The 21,125-nt window shown below is 39.2% G+C and overlaps 1 protein-coding gene across 8 annotated transcripts in view; it reads left to right on the forward strand.

Moving 5' to 3' along the window:
* The window catches only part of DCLK1 (doublecortin like kinase 1), a 340,908-nt gene that overhangs the window by 312,979 nt on the left and 6,804 nt on the right, over positions 1-21,125 (forward strand). For 5 of the 8 annotated variants that reach the window (XM_025462494.3, XM_025462499.3, XM_025462495.3 and 2 more), the window contains one exon: positions 3,231-3,344. In XM_025462494.3, the coding sequence (XP_025318279.1) occupies positions 3,231-3,344 (114 nt within the window). Of the gene's footprint in view, positions 1-3,230; positions 3,345-8,796; positions 8,871-21,125 lie in introns of all 8 variants that reach the window. The other 3 variants (XM_025462498.3, XM_025462496.3, XM_049100833.1) reach the window with 1 other exon arrangement.

A 21,125-nucleotide genomic window follows, 5' to 3' on the forward strand; every position in this document is an offset into this window, starting at 1 on the left:
CCTCATTTCCCTTCCATCCCTGCCCTTCACTCTGATTAGCTCCAGTCTTGTGTCTTCCAGCTCATCCTTTTCAGCAGCTTCTGATCCTGAGACTACAGATACGCCCAAGATGTTTTTGTCCTAAAGAGAAAACCCTTCCTTCAACCTACTTCCCAGTTTTGTTTTTCTAATTTGTTTATAAGCTAAAACTCAAACAAATCACTTTGCCTGTGCTAGCCTGGAACTCTATTAAGACATAATTACACATATATGCATAATCTTGGGGGTGAGGCCCAATGGGGAACCCCTGTATTAGGCTGCTTCTTTTCCCTCAGGCAGAGCTCCAATCTGTGTCAGATACATGACACTAATACTTGGAAGACTCTCAGTAAATGCATGTATCATCCCTCATCAAATGTTCAAATGCTCTCAGAACTCTAACTCAGATTCCAGAGGCCTATTGTTTCGTCCACCATTAAAAAAGCAGTTCACATATACCACTGAATTCACCCTTGTGTTTAAAGTTCCAGATTGCATAATTCTAATTCTTTCTGAGCGAGGGTAGTTAGTCTTCCACCCTTCCTACCCTTACACCCCTCTTATTAAAAAGCATTGGTTTTATTCCAAGTGGAGACTAAGGTTTCTATCTCTGGTCCTTTGTGGCCAGTTTTTTCCTGTTTTTCTCAGTGTTCTCCATCATTATTCTCCTACATACTCTTAACTATAGATAAACTGGTTAACTCATTGTTTGGCAAACAGGCCTTGAGGTTCCCCACTTGTTCATATCCGTACACCAAAACATCCATTCCCTCCGCTCTTAAGCGTCAGTTGCTCCTCATCATTGAAGACCAGGCTGGATTCCATCTTCCTCATGAAGTCTGCTGTGTTCACAACTGAAGATATGTCCTGTCCTCTGAACTCCTTCCATGTTTCTAGCTGAGCCATGAGGTTACATGCCTTATGACAGCTCTTTCTTATCTTGTTGATCTGCTTTATTATTTGATATTGTGTACATACTTTGTCTCTCAATTAGCCTACAAGGTTCTTGTGGGCAGGGACCTTTTTTCTCTTATCCCTGCCATCCTCGACATAGCCCGGGACAGAGTAAGTACTTCATATGTCCCTGTGTATGTCCCTTCCCCAAGTATGATCCCACTGATAACCTAACTGACCTTCTCCTTCTTTCTTTCTTTCTTTCTTTCTTTCTTTCTTTCTTTCTTTCTTTCTTTCTTTCTTTCTTTTCTTTCTTTCTTTCTTTCTTTCTTTTCTTTTCTTTCTTTCTTTCTTTCTTTCTTTCTTTCTTTCTTTCTTTCTTTCTCTTTCTTTCTTAGATTTATTTACTCATGAGAGACAGAGAGAGGGGCAGAGCATAGGCAGAAGGAAAAGCAGACTTCCTGAAGAAAGCCCGATGTGGGTCTCGATCCTAGGACTCCGGGATCATGCCCTGAGCTGAAGGCAGATGCTCAACCAGTGAGCTACTCAGGCGTCCCATCCTTCACTTTATTTCTGAGTCTTTTTACAATGCAGATTTTTAAGAAGTTTTTGAATTCTCTCTGCAATCAATGGAAAGCATCCTTCCTCCAGATTTGATTTCAGATGTGACTTAATAAGCATAATAGTGGATTCTTCTAGTCATTAATAAGTCAGTCCAAGAATATCGCAAATTGATATTTGTGTGAGCAGGGTGCTGAACCAAGTGCTTATATTAAGGATTACAGAAAATGTGGAAGATGTGGTGCCAAAGGCAAGAGTTCAGAGTAGATAATATATTATGTATATATAGATATAGATATGTTATATCTATGTCTGTCTCTGTATATATAAAACTCTAAACTCTCTCTATGAATTCACATATATAAGCTATATATATATATAGAATCACCTAACACCAAAAAGAATGTAAATAATGCAGATATATATATATGTATAAAATGAAAAAGTATTAAGAGTTTACAGAAGAACCATTATAATGAATTACACTTAGTAGAGGAAAAAATGTTTTGGAACAGGTGATTTAGACCCATGTTTTGAAGAACAAGAGAGGCCACAGGCCTATAAGAGCAAAGCCCATGCCTAGTTTTGCTTGCCATCTTTCCCCACCTCTTGATATAGTACCTGGTCCACTATAAACATGCAGTCAATAGTGACTGAATAAATGAATAGCCAAATGCTGAAAGAAGGAAAGCCTAGATTATGTAAAAGAGTAAGCATGTAATGCGAGGGAAGTAGCAATTTATTTTCCTGTGTGGAGCCAAGAAATAACATGCAAAATGATGGAAAGGAAAGAGAGAAGGAAAATGATGAATGGCGTTGAAGTCTTGCCAGGAATTTGGGTTTTAACAGATAGTAACAAACACTTTATTATCCCTTCATTCATTTATTCCACAAATATGTATTAAGCATCTACCGTGTGCCAAAGCACTGTGCTGAGGGTTCTGTAGTGAACAAAATGTACTCTGTCTTCATGGATCGGGCAGCCTTTTCAACATGAGCTAGTAAGTGGTGGCACATAGTTACGGCTCTGGTTATTGTTATCTAACGGTATTTAGCAAAGGGGAGCAGCCTGACTAGCTTCCATCATAGACAGCTCCGGCAGAGAGCAGAAGCATTCGTTAAAATAAGCCTCAGTATGAAGTATGTCAGAATCACAGATGACTTGAAGGCAGTAAGGAGGATTTAAAACTTAAGGAAGAACTTTTTGCCTGGAAGGTTGTCTGGGATTATAGAATGGTCAATTGAGTAACAGTGGAACCAGACAGAGTTTATTTACGGGCCCTCGCATGACTCCAGGACTGTCAGATTCCTCGTTTTGGGGTCTGAATGATGGGCTAAGAGGATAAAACTCTTGGCTCAGAAAAGAAAAAGAAGATGATGTTTATGATTTTTTTTTTTTTTTTTGGTTTTTCAGATTTAACTTGCCCTTTGACATATGTCCCTAGAGCCATGGCTGAGATCAATTTTATTAGAAACCAACACCAGAAATAAAAACTTTTATTTAGGAACAGAACTCTGGGGGTCAGATGATACAGCAAATTAATTTAAGGGCGGATGTGGAAACGAATGAGACCTCAGAGCAATACTTTCAACAACAATGTTTAATGAGAAGACATTGGTTACTTTATTTCTGTAATCTTAGGAGTTCTAAGATCACCACTTGTAACTAGATCTTGGCTTCATTTTCCATTTACCTCATTTTTTTCTTTTTCTCCTTTTTTTCATTTCTTTTCTTTTCTTTCTTTTTTCTTTTCTAGGATGACGGCCTCCCAGAAAATGAACATCAGCTGTCAGTAGCTGGAAAGATAAAGAAGCATTTCAACACAGGCCCCAAGCCGAATAGCACAGCAGCCGGAGTTTCTGTCATAGCAGTAAGCATCTGAAATATCCACCTATAACTTTTTAAAAGCAATCCACCTAAGAGACAGGCATTACTCAGGAGATTCCACCCAGAGACAGCAGAATGGGTCATTTCTTTAGACAGCTCAACCATCTAATGCACTGGGGGAGGTTTGGGGCTTATATGTATTATGTGTTTTTGCTGAACATTTCCCTAGGAATCGCATCATTATCCAACACCTCCAGGGTGTCTTGCAGTATATATTAATTTCATGATTTATTTTTTAAAGCAGTAAACCTCCCCCACAGTGGACTCTGTGCCAATGCAAACTTTGGGGCTCTGAGAAAAAGAGTTCATAGTGTCCTTTTGCCAAGGCCTGGAAGAAGAGGGAAGCTAGAGAGACAACACCGCAGAGAGAGATCGGAACACTATAGATCTTTGTACAAGACCCATATGAAAGCCAAAACATAGCAGAAGGCTTGCACAGTAAGATTTTCAGCGAAATTGAGTTGTTGTGAACACCCAAAGAAATAATGGTGTCTTGCTCCTTAGAAATTCCTGTTTTTGAAGTTGAAAGTCTTTTTCCATTTACCATTTTACTGATGTGGCTGCACAAGGAATTTTTTTTCTGTTCTATACATGCAGACATACACTATATGCAATTTGATAGCAGCTCTAGGCAAAGATTAAATTGGGCAGAGAAATAATGAAACCTTATACTTCCTGGTGTCATATTCTAGAGTAAATATATTCAAGTCCCCGATTACTTGAGTTTTTAATAATTTCCTCTTTTTTTAGAGTATGTAAATTTTAACAGCATATTCAATGTGGAATCGCTTGAGCTGTTTTTCTTTTCTCAAGAAAGAACTTAGACACTGCAGTATCGAATTTTAAAAAGTATATATGCTGCGAAACAGTACCTTATGCTCATGAGCAATACTGAATGTTTCACCACTTCTTCGGGTGTTTTATTCTCTTTTCCTTTTTTTTTTTTCTTTTTTTGGTTGTACTAGAGCTCCAGATAAATGAAAGACAAATAAGTGACATATTTGATACAATTCATCCCAGATCTGGGTTACTAACTATTTGATATGAGCTTCCAGAATTTGCAGGTGGTACAAATGTATATACACTTTCTTGTACTGTTTGCATTTCATGTTTTTTGACTGAACCCTTTCAACATGAGTTATGAGTGAATAACTGGCTCATGAGCCCACTCACGGTGTTGAATAGAATGTAGACTCTTTCAGATGCTACTCAGTGCTGCTGAGGGTTTTAAACTGCCAGTTGTTCTTTTCGCCCTCTCTCTTTAGTTTGTTCTAAGGAAATGCAGTGTAGAAGTACATTGTCCATGTCTTTATAGATGTCAGTGTTCTTTGTTATCAGCTAATATTCAGCCAGTAATTTTTTGGAATTAACAATCTTATGGTGATTCTCAACTAAACCTGACCTTCTCTACTCTGTTTTCATCATTCATTCAAGATATGTCTATTCCAAAATGTTCAGTTCCACAATTTTCTTTTGGAATGGACTGCCAGCACGCTTTTCCATGAAAAAGACTGCTTTCCTGCTTCTGCTGAGGGCTTACAGCTGCTAGAAAGGGTGCTTTTCCACCTTTGTCATTTTGTTTTTATTTTCGTTATTCTTGGTCTTTTATTTTAATTGGTCTTTGGTTAAGTTTGCCTTGGTTGCTCAATAATGGTTTGTTCACAGTATTCTGGGAGTCTTATAATGATTAAGGGCAAGAACTTCAGGGCAATTTTTTCCAATGGATAGACAACACAGATTTGAGAAGAAATCCTACTTTAATCAAACTGGGATAAGTTTCAAAACCTAATCCATCTGAGTTTATTAAAACTTTATCTAAGTAGATCTCAGAAAACCCCAACTAGTATTTGAAGATCAAGGTCTACCGATTTTTCCCCACTGAATATCATGATTGGACTATCCTGAATACAATTCCATGTTGGTTTCTCGGTTCATCACTAACATGTTTCCATGGAAACTGTACAAACTAGCAATATACTTATAAATTGTGAAATGGACTGTGTATGGCTGAGTTACACATTAGTTGTGTGCTTATTGAATCTTCTTTATTCACTACAAAGATAAAGAAAAATATCAAATTAACTCAGACTCAAAATAATTAACTATTTGGAGAAATATCTGGAAAAGTGTCTGTCCACTCTAAAGCACAATTCACATTAGTATCGCTAGTATTTCAAGCATTAAAGAGAGCGCAACTATAAATTTCAAGGGTTGTATCAGGAGAATCTGGCCTGCCATGATTACGCATTTATGCATCCTCTCCAGAATGCTTTTCTCTCATAAATATGCACACCCTCCATTAGAACCTGGGAGAGGTCACCAGTGGCAGGACAGGGCTGGAGATTAAAAGTTGGCCAGTTTGGCTGCTTTCATGACTAACTTTCAGAATAGCATTGGATAAGTCAATTTATACTCCACACCAGTTTTCTCATTTTTAAAGGCCAAAGACTAAGTCTCAGGGGACTATCACAAGAGGAGGGAACCCTGGCATTAAATGATTAAATGATTACATGACAGTTGACCCTTGAGCAACACCAGCTTGAACTGCACAGGTCCACTTAGATGTGGATTTTTAAAAAATAAGTACATACAAGACTCGAGTGTATTTTCTCTTATGATTTTCTTAATGACATGTTCTTTTCTCCAGTGTGCTTTATTTATACAGTATGTAATACTTATCCAAAATATGTGTTAATCGATTGTTTATGTTATCAATAAGGCTTCCTCCAGCTAGCAGTAGGCTCTCAGTAGTTCAGTTTGGCGGGAGTCAAAGTTATACATGGATTTTCGACTGTGCTGGAGGTCAGCATTCCTAACCCTCTCATTGTCCCAGAGCCAACTGTATTCCAATTCAAATGAAGGTTTTCCTGCAAAAGAATGATATTCTGCTGTGAGACAGAATATGAGCAGTAGGTAGAAAGAATTTCCTTTATAGATGGTACATTCTGTAAACACCATTTGACAATTTAATAATGCAATATAATTATTAATTCACCTTCAGGAAAAATTCCTTTATAATTAATATAATTTTGTAATGGCTTCTATTGATGTAGAAAAAACTGACTGCAGCATAAATTTCATTCAAACAGAATTTTTTCCCATGGACATGCATGCTCTCCCCAGAGGCTGTAAAATAATGCATTGTATTTTAAACTGCCTCTGTATTTCCAACTGATTGGTTGGAAATTATATATACCCTTTAAAATGAAAAATTCTACTATTAAGACTGTTGTGTTAATCAGCTTGTATTTTTCAGGAAATCAACAATTAAATCATTAGCCTATAGCTGGCACTTCTCCTTCCTTAGTTAGAAACCTAACTACCCACTGGAGATCAGCAATGCTTAGAAAGGAATTCATGGCACTTCTTTCCTAGAGTGACAGAGGAAATAGAGCATACTGTCATAACAAGCAGGATCTCGTCACAGAAGTAATATGTGACATGAGCGTCTCTTAGCCTGCGCTCACGGTTCTGAAGCTCAGTGTTCTTTGTTTCTGTTGTCATTTTTTCCTTCTCTGCTTTCCACGCCCTACATCATTAAGACCAAAGAAAGGACAAATGATAACTTTGTATTAAGGTTGCAAGAGGTCCTCCAGTTGGCCAGGAGAGTAATTACCAGTAGGAGGCTCACCAGGATCATCCAGCCCTTCTAAAAGGAGAAAGGGTGTTCCGACACTGAGGTCAGGCAACATGATTAGGTGGGAGCCCACTGCAGTCCTTGGAACTGCAACACTGCCTCTCAGAAAGACTCCATTGTCCCTTTACTACCTTTTGCAGTAGTTGGGGGATAAACGCGCGTGTGCCCGCGCACACACACACACACACACACAGGCAAAACAGAACAGAGAAAGGGAAACAAAAGGTTATTAAAATGCAATTTATAGACATAAAATGGAATTAGAGATGACATTTTAACGGTGGACTTCTTGGGAGCTGAGGGAGGGAGGGAGGCGTTATTAGATTTGCTCAGCTTGATGAAGAACCGATGACTAAGATGTCAGTTCCAATTTATTTTTCCTCATTTAATTCTGTTTATTATTTTAACTGATAATTTTCCTAATGCTTTAAAGTTCTTCTTTTGCATTTTGCTCATGCAAATAGAGCACTTTAGTCTAATTGAACAAATCCATACTAATCAGTGTGCAAATAACTGTGATTCTGGGAAGCTGAGTTGTACATGAAAGCCAGTAGCACTAGCACATCCCCGTGTGTCCTGTTATGGGACACTTTGCCTGTAGATGGCAACAGAGGACTAGTTACTAAGTAGCCAACTCCAAGGACTGAAACAGAAGCGTGGGACTTCATATGACTCCCTAACAGCAAGGATACTTGGATTTTTTTTTTCCCCTAAATGAAACGAAATGCACTTTTTTTTCCCTTTAGGATTAAAATCTCACATTGCTGTTCCGTGAACACTAGGATAGCCTAGTTTGTAATCAGAACACCAAATCCTCCAAACAGTTTTTAGTTTGAATGCCTGGTTCGCCGGCATGGCATGTATTTGCAGTGCCTTTGTGAATTCAGAAGTAGGAACTGTCAGCAGGGCACCAGTACCACACTTGAAAGCACTCATGAGCGTCTCTCTAAAGAAAAGCATGCAAGTTGCATCCTTTCATGGGCGGAATCGGGGGAGTGGGCATATAGCATGATTACTGTTTTCCAATTTGGGGACTGAATCTTTCATTCCTAGGTAGCCAAAGGCTAACATCTTATTCCAGGATGAACAACTTTGAGAACTTACCCTGTCTTCTATTTATTGTACCTTTTGTTAATCATAAGCACTTAACTGTACATATGTATTTTTAATATACAGTGAAAACTCTTTCCTTTTATTTTCTATATTTTCAGGGAGAAAACTTACTGACTGTTTTATATCTTTTTAGTTCAGAAATGTAATTAAGATTCACCTTTAAGAGTAGCTCTGCTTTTGAAGATTAACGCTTAAAGAAAGAAATCCAAACTGCTGTGACTTGTGAGGGTTCTTTTCATCTTTTATTTCATATTTATGAAGCCCTCAAATTTAAGCCTGATGGGGTAGGATGGGGAGGAGGGAGTCCAATCTGCTTTCTCTTAGGTGGCTAAAACTGATTTCAGTACTTTATTTAATTGTAAAGCATTTTCCATTCTATGGCATATGAAGAGGTGTTTATATCTTTTGAAATTGAGAGGACATTATTAAATGTGCATTCAAAACCTTGTCTGACAAATTAGATCTATTCTAACAAATTGGCCTCCGAGATATTCATGAGGGATTAGTGTCTTTTCTTGCCTTTTTATTTTCAATGTGCAGATTTAGGATATTAGCTAGTCACCCTACAGAAGAGGCATCGTAACTATATCTCAATATATAGTCAATGAAGAACAGCTTGGTCTGGAGTCGTAATTCTCTAGCACAATGTCGATCCACTGAGTTGCCCCCATTTCTCTCTGCTCAGCTGGACCACGGGTTTACCATCAAGAGATCAGGGTCTTTGGACTACTACCAACAACCAGGAATGTATTGGATAAGGTATGAGATGGTGCAGCTCAACAGTCAGTGTTTCCATGGCAACGTGCTGGCAGTCTCCATTAACCAGTTCCTTCAGTGGATAAACATGCTTTTGATTTGTTATCCAGTCCATATGCTGCTTTATCAGTTTCATTTTAATCTTGATTGAGATGCCACACCCCCTCATTCCTTTTTTTCACCCATTATTCACACTGACATTTGCCAGCTTTCTTTCCATTGCACATGCTCAGTATCAATTTTCCTTACAGTTAAAAGGACAGTATATTTAGCATTAATGCCAAAGCCTTTTCCTGATGTTGCTAATTAAAACAATGATTTCTGGTGCTCTTCTGTCCCTTAACAAATGGAAGAACAATAGTGCCTTCGCGTATGTTCTATAGAAGTATATACTGTCATTTTAAAGTCATCAAGCCCAACCTTGACCTTACTAGATGGATGAAACAATGCATTTACACGTTAGCAATAGAAGCTCCTCCAAGTACAATGAGCTATAGAATGCATTGTGTGTGTTGGTAAGCTTGTGTTTTCAAATTCTCCACCTTTTTGTTTTGTTTTGTTTTCGTTTTATTGTTACCTCCCTCCCCCCGGAAATCCCTTTATGTACTAGCTATTGCATGAATTTATTTTACAGTATTTTGTAACTGTCAGATTACTTAGCTGGCTTATCTGCAGAAGCAAAAGGGACTGTGTATGGGAGGTATCGATTTTTTTTTAACTGGGTTAAGAATTCTATCCAATCATTTTCTATTCTAGTCAACTGCCCTGGCATTTTCTTCAAGGGGCATTGTTTGTGTCTCTTAAAGTTATCCACAGGCAGGATGGTTTTTGATGATTTGAAAAATTTACTCTGAGAAGTCCCAGGGAACTTTTCTCCTCCATGTTAATGTTTCTGAAATGATCTCCTGGTAAAGCTCCACATCTTCGTGTTTGCTCAGAAAAATTTCCTTGGTTTTGATATTTGTTTCCCCCAAATGATGAAGCCTCACTGCAGTTATGTGGTAGCTACCTGATTTTTTTTCATAGATTGGCCTACTAAATTTTACAAAAAGAGAAGTGTATATATATATATGTGTGTGTGTGTATATATATATGTATACATATACATATATGTAATACATAATTTTAACCCCCAATTAATTATTCCTAATTTTTATTTCTATACTCAAAACAAAGGACTTAAGGAAGCAGTAAAGGGCACACTTTGACAAATTATTCAATATATTAAAATCATGATAATTTCCAAGTCTATTTAAAGCCAGAAAACTTCTAAACTTAAGTGAAATGTTTTACAATCAGTTTTACACAGAAGCCTGTTTGTATCTTCTAGACTGATAAGCATGCAGGTGGTGCAACAGAACCTTTTTATTTACTTAAGTAAATTAACTTTATAAGCATAACAAGACCTTTGTTTTATTTTTAACCTTTTTGGAGGAGGGATTAATCGTGATTTGCCTTTATGCAGACTCTTCTTTTGGCTTTTTAATGTAAGAAATGGTCCATCCGTCTTTTACTTTGCACTGAAAAATAATCTGCATTCAGAAGGGTGCAGCTATCACGAATGCACGTCTCAATGAATTCTCACGAATGGAACACGCCCCTGTAAGGAGCCCGCAGATCAGATCGGGCACAGAACATTTCTAGCACCTCCAGAGATCCCCTCCTGACCTCAGGGCCCTTCCAGGAGGGTCACATAGGCCCAAGGGTAAACCCTGACCCAGACTCTATCAACGTTAATTAGCTTTGCCTGGTTTTGTACTTTGTATAAATCGAATCACACCATGCTCCGCCCTTTTTTTTGTTGTTGTTATTGTATGCCCCCTAACCTCAGGCATAGTAGTCAAATATATATGAGTAAAGTTGATATACAATTAAAAATATGCATCAAATATGTCTAATTACAGTTGTGCGTATCCGTTTAACAAAAATTGCACATAAATTAAATCTAATTTCAAAAAGAGAGCTGCAGACAATTACATTGCTAAATTTGTGGGATTAAGGGTGGGAGCAAAATGCCAAGTAAACACAATAATTAATAAACGTAGCCAAGTATAAAAAGGCCATTTGACTAAAATCCTAGTGATGGTTCCCATCAGCAGACAAAATGACAAGTTCCTGAATAATGGGCAGGAGCAGATGGGAGATAATCTCTTTTTTCTTCCACACATAAACTGCTCTGTTTTCCAGCTGGGGGCAGTAACAACAATGTTTATAGTTAATGTTGTAGTAAACAGCACACCCAGTACGTAAAGTTAAATTGGAGAACGGATGCTAAAAACTCATCGGCATATATGCTTAATTAGGAAGTTTTATAATGCCATTTAGCCTCAGAACGAACACACTCTCCTCCCTGATTGCAAATGCTTGCCTTTTATCTCCACGGAAGTGGGAGCATTTGTCTAACTGTGGTGGCAGCCAACTTCCAACATAAACAATCATTACAGGCAAATATCCCCGATCCCAATTGTTGTGTTTACAAGTGCTCATGGCTGTTTTCACTACTCTGAGCAGAACACTTGAGAGTTGTGGTTGCTTTTTGTAAAGCAGCTCACTTCAGCCATAGGCTGGAAAAAGCATCTCTTCAGGGTGCCCAGAATTGTCATGTCCCTCTTTAATAGGCTTTATGGTGTTGGTGGAGAAATGGTGGGGGCCCATTTCCCTCTTTCTCCTTCATTCTCTTGCCTCTTAACAGAGAGTTCCTCTCAGGCTGTAGCTAGGGGAGTAGCCTCCTGCTTGGCTTATTATTCCAGGAGACCTGGCTCCTGTCACTTTGAGTCCAGAGGGGACACTCCCCCAGGAGTGAGCTGCCTGGGCCATTCCACTCCCTCGTGGCTTTACTGCGAGCCACTGGAACGCACTTACATCCCATTACATTCTCCCCCCGCTGAAGATGCATCCTTATCCAAAGGGGATGTGGTCACACATATCCTGTGCCTCTCCCAAGTGAAGCTGTCCCTGTGGCAGGTGCTATGGCACACGGAGAAGAATCCTGCATCTTCTGTACGCAGAATGAGGCAACAGGCAGAATGGAGTAACCCAATTAAATAAAACAAATATCACAAGACAGAAGCTAAAAATGCTAAATAAGATAAAATGCGGAGATGAGCCAGGACAAAAGAGTGGTTGAGTTCCCAGGCATGATGGGATTAAAATGTGCATATTGGATTCAAGCACCGTCCTGAAACAGTGAGTAATGAGGCAGAGCGGTGGCAGTCGTGCGCAGTCTTTGCAAGGCTATTAAATGTTGTCATGCTCGGCTATGATAAAAAGAATGGGGTCAGTTAAATGCTTCTGGCTTGGTGCAGGTTTGAAAGGAGAGTTCCTATGAAAGCCAGAGAGGAACCCCAGCATGGTGTCAGAAGGGCTCCCAGGCCAGCCCCAGCCAACAGCCAAATGTCTACAGCAAGTTCCATGCATTGCAGGTTGTTTCACTGCAAGTTGCCTTGGCCTTGCTCTGCCATTGAGAAAGCTCTCCCTGATGAGTGTCAGAGCACTGCCAGAAGGACGAACAGATGCCTCTGTTCCAGCAAGGTATTAACCACCCTCGTCCACGCCAGCCCTGAGACTCCCTCTGTAACAAGAGTTGAACACATAGGAAAGGCGTAGATTTAACTTCAAAACCACCCAAACTGTGATTACAGAGAAAAAGGTCAGGGAAGTAGGAAGTTTGGTTTTGCAACCTTTGCAACCTTTAACCTTGTTAAAAAGTGAAGCCCAGAGACTCAAAAGATGGGCAATACCCGGCACGGTAGTTCCACGGATGGTATTGAGAGAAGTACGGAAAGAATGAAGCATCTGGGTTATTTCACCAAGTCAGACAGGTTGCTTACTGTTGGGGATTTTGTTCCTTATTATTTTCAAAGACCCCTTTAGAGAGGATGCCAACCATATCTATCTTTTAAAAATACAACATACTTGTTATTGAAGTGAGAAGTTGCCATGGCATTCCAAGACTTACTGATCGGGTATAAATGGAAGTGAGATTTTATACTTCTCCCCCACCCTCAGTGATTCAATATTGATAAAAAATTTAGTGGTATTACATTTATTTTTGACCTTGCTTCAGAATCTCTTTTCCTCTTTTTGATTTTAAAAAAAATCTGCACTCTTCTCCGTATTTATTCCTGCCATACTTTAACTCCAGATGCTCTCAGTGATGTTCACTGATATGATATAGATTTTATTTGGTGCAAGCATGTAGGAAAGAATTGTCGTGAGGAACTTAATCATAACTATTGGCACACTGTTACTCTATTAAGAAAGAGCATAAGTCGATCTGCTGAAGTCAGACAATTCTCAAATCCATGTCAGCCACATGACACTTGTAGAAAGCAAAAAGTCTTGAAAATTGAGATGAACTGAACTCGGTTAAAGATTGGCACCATAGCATGTGGGAAGTTTGTGATTTTGCTGTCGGGAAGCCCTGGTTTGAGATCCAGCCTGTTGTACTTCCTGCAATGTGACCTTAAGCAAGTTACATGTTTTTCTCTGATTTTCAATTTCCCCATCTATAAACACTAGGAGAGTATTACCAACCTCCCAAATCTGTGGTGAGGATTAAATGAACTGCCTATGCCAAAGTGCCTTCACAGACCCCAACCCAGAGGAAGAACTCAGAAAAGACTGCTTGACTCACAGGCTCTCCTTCACTTCCAGGAGAAAATCATCCACTCCACACAGACAGATTTTCCTGAGAAAACTGATCTCACTGCAGATCAAAGCATTTGTTATTAAACTTGAACATAAACAGGAGTTCATCCCCATCAGAGCATCTTTTTTGATGCTCTGATGGGAATAAACCCCTGAGTAGTTTATATGTTGTATTATTTATGAGCATTTGTGGCATTAAAGTTTACTTAAGGTAGTATATTACCAAATATCCTAGTGAAGTGTAAGTTTTGAATGCTATCCTGTAGGGCAGTGATTGGCAAACCACAGTCAAAGGGTCAAGTCTAGCCCATTGTCTATTTCTGTAAAGAAAGTTTTCTTGGAACACATTCATTTATAAATTGCCTATTGTTGTTTTTCCCAGACAGTGGCAGAGTTGAGTAGTTGGGTCAAAGAATCCTGTGGCCTGCAAAGGCTAAAACATTAACTATTTGGCCTTTCAAGGAAAAGTTTTTCGACTCCTATTCTCAGGAGAAATGTTTCCAAAATAAAAGGTACCATCTTGTTAAAATCTGTATCTCTACCATCTACTGGAATGCCTGGCACATAGTAGGCCTTCAATAAATATTTGTTAAATTAATGCATAAATTATTGAACTGAATAATCAGGGAACCCTTAATATAGAGGAACCTTAATTTTGAGTATAAAAGTGTTTTTGAAGGATTTGGAGTAAATTACAGTTTGGACAATCAAATTACACATGAGATGTTCTAGAATAGCATTCCATTTATAGCAATCCAGGAGTAAGTCTCTAAAGCTAAAAAGTTATTTTTTGTAAAAAAAAAAAAAAAAAGGAATTACCCCTAACTTAACCTGCTTAGTAAATTCTAAATTTTCGTAGATTTTCATAAGATTAATTATGGCTGTGGTTGTGCTTTAGGTTACTAGTATGATGAAGGAAAAACAAGATGGTAGCTCAGTTTAGCTTCTATTGTAAGGAAACTAGCGTCTGTAGAGCAGAGGAAGCACATGAATTTTATCCTCTAGAAGCCTAAGCTCAGCAAGTGGCTATAATTTTAACCCTCTGGTGGGAGGCCATCAGAAACCCATTGTAGACAGCAAAGACAATTTGGGATTCCATTAGGAACGGAGCAGCAGGAAGAGCCTGTGTTTGTAGAAGTGATGGAGAAGCATGGGGGCAGCTCTGCCCCGGGAGGTAAGGAAAGCATTTAGGAGAGTCACACCTAGAAAGTAGCTTAGAAGGCTACTAGGTTTCATTCCATGAGACATTCTTTTTGCCATTTTAACAATCTTAACTTCAGGGAAATACCATGTCATAGATCCAGATATGTGGTGCAGTTCCTGGCACGACCCCAAAAGGATATTAAAGCAAAACAAAACAATTCGTAATAAGTATGACAGTAAGCCAAATAAAATAAGGAGGATGGATATCTCAATCGATTTGCCAGTTTAATTTTACTAGCATACAAAATATTTCCAGAGTGGCAAGCAAATCGTAACTCAGTCCCTACAGAGTGAGGGCAAGCAAGGGAAAGGGGTCCTGAGATTAATGCCCAACAGCTGCATCCTCAGTTCAGTCTCCTTGGTGGTATGAATAATGGATGGGCTAAAAAGCAAAATGCACAATAATGTTCTTTTATTAATGAAATGAAGACTACTTGTGATGGCTAGCAATAAATTAAGAAAAGCAAAAACGGAAAAGCAGTCAACGTTTGCCTCTGAAAAATGCAGTTACTTAAATCCAATAATTACTGCCATGACAGAAAACATTGCCTCACAACTTAAATGAGGTGCATCTCTTGCAAGTCCTGCACATATACTGCAGAACAGAATTATTTTTGATCCATAGACTGCAAGGCCTATTGTTGGCTAGGAGATAAACATAACCCCATTAGAGTAGATTAATGGTGATATTAAGCATATTCATAGTGTATCTTAGGTGCAAGTTTCCCTAGGGATCACGTACTGTACCTCCCCTTCAGTCTATGGACCAAGAAACTGGGGCTCAGTGTGCTGAAGAAACATGTCCAAGGATACATAATCAGCTGAGCTAGGACAAAAAACTAGGTCTCCTGGTTAACCCCTACTGCTGCTTCCAGGGGGGTTGAGTGGGAGCCACCAGGCAAGACAAATATTGCAGACATGTGGGTGCTGCACACTAGGAGAAACAAAGCTGAGGTTCTAGTTCATTCTTGATGCATTCCTGACTTTCCTTCCTCATCTTGTATTTTCCCTTCAACATCGCATAGATAGGCTAGATGGGTATGTCCTCCATATTTATGCTAATTTCCAAATGTAAGGTCAGAAATAAAGACTTAAAATATCTGAGTGCTCTTTGGAGGATAGTATCATTTCATTGTAATAGAAGAGGCCACTGATCGAATTCATTAGATGTCTCTATTGTTGGACTGTGTTTCCTCAGTAGGACACAAGAATTCAGCAAGGAAAGAGAACAATGTGCTATTCCATAATTTTAAAAAGGCATTGCTGTAAAACTATATGTAATTCAACTGATAATTTATTTCCCCCCGTCAAAAAGCATCCCAAACATCATTTTTCCTCCAAAGTGCTGCATTACAAATTTAAATTCTGCACCCTTTCAACCATTTCTGAAAGTCTGTGTTCCTCTTTATCAATTACCCAAATTCCCAGTATCAAGAAAATAGGGTCTCTTCTTCCTAATGCCTATCTTCATAAGGGAAAGTCGTCCCAGGCAAGCATTGTCTTTCATTCATGCATGCCTGGTATTACAGCAAGCTCCGAAACCTGATGGTAATTAATTTCTCTAAGATTTCCAACTACTGTGTGTGCACCCAGCTGAGTTGCCAGGTAACTGGCATTATTTTAACAATCCTCAGTTTTTACACTTGATCCAGCAGCTCCTATGGACACTGTGATCCCCAAGAGCTTACAGTCTGAGATAGGAACATACAGAGTTTCTTCTGTGTAGGACAGGTTTATATTAGTTTCTCCTTATCATTTTCTTTGGTCAATTATTTGTACTGTATACCAGGATCCCTCCCCCAGTACACTATTATTTAACTGTAACTAAGTACACAGGAGAGCTGTCATTACTGGGTACATATTTTAAGTAACTAGATTAGAGCTTCATCTTTGGTTACTGCTGGTCAACTCCAGAATCTCAAGAGATTTCTTGCTCACCTCTAACCTGTGGTAATTAGCACCAAAATGTGATAATGCAGGCTTCAGATTCTCTTACAAGTTCTTAACGAAGTGATAACTTACTGAGGAAACACTTGGGAATTTGATTGCAAGTTCATTCATATTGGTTCTAACAAACCTACAAACCATGTGCAAAAGAACTAATAAAATAATAAATTTGTTAGGATTTATTACCTTATCTAAGGATAAGTCTTAAATTTTAATGGAACATAAAGGCTATACTTGAGGATGACTTTCCCTTATGAAGATAGGCATTAGGAAGAAGAGACCCTATTTTCTTGATATTGGGAATTTGGGTAATTGATAAAGAGGAATGCAGACTTTCAGAAATGGTTGAAAGGGTGCAGAATTTAAATTTGTAATGCAGCACTTTAGAGGAAAAATGATGTTTGGGGTGCTTTTTGATGGGGGGAAATAAATTATCAGTTGAATTACATATAGTTTTACAGCAATGCCTTTTTAAAATTATGGAATAGCACATTCTTCTCTTTCCTTGCTGAATTCTTCTGTCCTGAACTACAAGTGGGGAATACAGAATTCAAGTGTAAAATTGGAAATGTACATACTTTAGAGGCAAGTTCATTTTATAGCCACAATTAAAATTCTAAAAAAATATGATATGAGAGTGCTTCCTGTGCTGAGAATTTCACAATAAATGGTTGTTGAATAGATAAGTATATGAGTTTAAGGACTATTAATTTAATGTGATGTAACCATTTGGTCACATATCCTTAAATATTGACTTGTGATACCTTTAAGTTCTTACTCTTTTGTATTATACAGTTGGTTTGGGTTCTCATTTTTTTGTTATTCAGAAAGTACACAATCATCTGAAATGGTTTAATTCTATATTAATTAAGAAATATTTAATATGTCTCTAATATGTGTGACACAGTCTGCTAGGCATTCTGGAAAATGCAAAGAAGTTTCAGTTTCTACCATTGAGGAGCTCTCATGGTATTTGGGACATATGTATAGACAGATAATTAGGAAGCAAATGTGCAAAAAGTGCCAAAAGTTTGGTTAAGACAATACTTGCCTGAGGAATTTAGAAAGAGAAAGTGTGATGCAGGAGGTGAAATTTGATCAAACCTTGGAACGTAGATAAGTTTGAGTGGACAGGAAGGAAGAGAAGTATTTCAGGGCAGCCCCCGTGGCGCAGCGGTTTAGCGCCATCTGCAGCCCAGGGCGTAATCCTGGGGACCCTGGATCGAGTCCCACATCAGGCTCTCTGTATGATGCCTGCTTCTCCCTCTGCCTGTGTCTTTGCCCCCCTCTCTCTCTCACTCTGTCTCTATGAATAAATAAAAATAAAATCTTAAAAAAAAAAAGTATTTCAGATAAGTGAGCACCTTGAGCCAAGATGTAGGGCAAGAATGAAGTGTACTCAGAGACATATCAGTTAGGACTTTTTTGATTGTAGGCAACAAACACCCAAACCAAACTGGCTTAAGCAAAAAGGAAATTTATTATGTCATCTAATCTGAAAGGTTCCAGGGTTGGGTCTGGCTTCAGTGACGGATTGATTCAGCACTCAGTCATGGCCTGGTTTCCTTCCATCCCTCTACTCTGCCTCCCTATCTTGGCCTTAGTCTGGAGCTGCATATGGTACCAGGATATGGGAAGCAACTCCAAGCCTACCATTCTTCCAAAATCGGGATTCATTATAAATATGAAGTCCTTGTGAAAATCTCCTTGTGTCCTGTTAATTGGGTTGGATGCCCATCCTGAACCCATCATGGATATTGGGGAATGCAGTAAGCTCACACTTGCTTCTGGGTCATAAGCCCATCCTTGCCCCACTCTCAAAGATGAGAATATGGTCATCCTGACAGGAACCACGTAGTACAGGAATGGGGCATGTCCAAAGGAAAACTGAGGTATGGTTAACTGTAAACAGAGTGAATGGATGCTGTGTAAGAAAATCAAGTGTCTGCTAATGGAGAATAAGTCTACAGGTCATTTTGAGTAATTACAGGAACTAGACACTGGAAGTTTTTCCTGTAAGCATGTTGTGAATGTTAGGACAAGGAGTTGGGCTTTACGAGGAATGGTAAATAAATTGGACCTGCGGATAATTGACCTGTCAGCTGTGTGCAGGATGGATTGGGGGTTGGGTGCTCAAGAGGGAGATAACGTGACCTCTGTTGTACTTTCCCATATTTCAAAAGCTGCAATATTTGCAGAGTATCTGTTGTGTGCTTGTGAACTATGGAGAATACAGAGAGGATGCCCAAGACTCGATCTTGCCCTTCAAAGAGTCTACAGGGTGGCAGAGAAGACAATGAATTGGAGGCAGTTGTGGTGTAGGCAGGGTGCACAGTGATAGCAAGACTAGGTTTCATGGAACACAGAGAAGGAAGACACTCTTAAAAGGAACCATAGTTATGGAGCTGGAAGCCAAGTGAGCAGGAACCCAAGGAAGAGAGGTCTATAGACAGTGACCCCCTCTGGAACATCTTTGAGAGCAAGTCAGTTGGAGACCCAATCATTAGTTGTGTGGCCTTTGAGAATCTGGGTAGGTAGGAAACTGCCTCTCTGTTATCAGACAGGCCTCTCTTGGAGTTTACAGACTCAGAATGGGATTGTACTCACAGTGGAGCCTGGCTTGCTGTCTCTGAAAGAGAGGGGTTCTCTGGCCATCAGCCTGGGAAAGCCCTGGTCTTTGGGTATTTGGTGTTGCCTGTGGTCAGTGTCTTCTCTCCAGCTCACTCTGGTTGGGAACAACAGAGTGAGCTACTGGTATATGGTGGCTCCATTTTATTCTATTTCAATAGACTTCAGAATAAATGGGAAGAAATTGCTTGGGCCTTCTGCAGGAGGAGAACTGAGTTCCCTTCCTACTTAGCAGTGCAATTCAAGCAAGTCTTGGCACATGCCTGGGCCTCAGTTTCCCTGCCATTCAGGCAAATCTCTGCACATGCCTGGGCCTCAGTTTCCCTGCTTGTAAAGGCAAAGCCTTGGACAAAGAATGCCTTAAAAATTCTCTATGCCTATAAATCCTACAGAAACAACCATCACACCCTTATTCCATGACATGTGATCATGACATGATCTATTTCCAAAAATAACTGAAGTTACTGGTTAGTGGCACAACTGAAAGCACTGGAGCATTTGAGCACCAGGGTTCATCCACAAAGGGGGCAAACATTTAGAAAGTTGCTAACTAGAGAAAGTGGCAGGAGTGGTGAGAACTGACCTGTCAAAGGGCAAGGGCAAGTGTTGTCCAGAGAGAAGTAAGTAAGGGAGAGAATGTGGTTGCCCTTATAAGGATCTGGAGAAATGAAAGTGAAAATAAGGGGAATGGAACCATCCAAGCCTGGGCTCAACATTGAGTGCCACCAGCCCCTGCATAAACCAGCTTGCAGTATTTATAGAGACAGGGCCCATTTCAGTGGCTGCAGCCAAGAGCATGACTTGCAGTAATTGAGTAGATTATGGGGAGACAGTAAATATGGAGAAGGTGCCAAGGAGAGGAAGGAGGAAGGGAAAGTGCTCTAAGTTCGGATGCGAGCTTTGTTTTGCATGTTTTCCTCTGACCTGCAGCTCCTTAATTTTAAAACTGTATCTTACATCCAATGATAAAGGGAAAAAACAAACAAACACCTTCCATTTCTGAGCATTTCAGCCATTTAAAAAGCATTTGCACATCCTTTTTTACCTACAGCAACTCTAGGACAGCGGGAAGGGGTTATTACTATTCCTTATTTAACTGGGAGCTTAGTAAATAGTTCAGCCGGTGATGGACAGAGCAGTCAGAATTCCTGACTACAATCCCAGTGTGCTTTTCTTCCCCACCCTAGAAAGCCTCAGTCCATGGTTCAATATTTAGTCCAATGCCAATGACTTTTTCTTTCTCAAGAAGGTAGAAATAGAAATATTTTTTTATGACCAAGAGGAGAGTTTATATTACTCTTGGATTAAATACAGAATGGTTTTTTATGTAAGTCAGACTAAATAGACGCCTGTTTTTTTACAAACATTCAACTTTACACAAACAGAACATTTTCAGTTTGCTTTGAAAGCAAAATACCATGTGTCGTAACTCTACAGTGTTTTAAATAAAGTTAGGAATTTGGGTTTATAACGCTGAAAATATCACAAAATCCGAGGGTAGAAGACCAAGAATTCTATATGTATATGTGTCCTCTAAAATTCTGCAAGTGGAAGAGTCAAAGGTAGACCTGTCAACAAACCAGTTATTGAATCTCTGTATTAACTGCCTAGTGAAAGGAGAAGTGAATTATTAAGGTTTATCTCCCTCATTGATTTGTAACATTGTTCTTCAGTATGCCGAGAGTTTTTAAAGCAGAGCAGTTCAGCCTAACAAAGCCATTTACTGTACTGGTTCTACACATTGGCACTCTTTTTCTCTTTATTACTTCATTTTGGAACTTTGATTGGCCTATTTCAGATCTAAGATTGCTCTAATGCTATACTGCAATT

This window comes from Canis lupus, chromosome 25, assembly GCF_003254725.2.
Source record: "Canis lupus dingo isolate Sandy chromosome 25, ASM325472v2, whole genome shotgun sequence".
In the NCBI taxonomy this organism is placed as follows: Eukaryota; Metazoa; Chordata; class Mammalia; order Carnivora; family Canidae; genus Canis; species Canis lupus.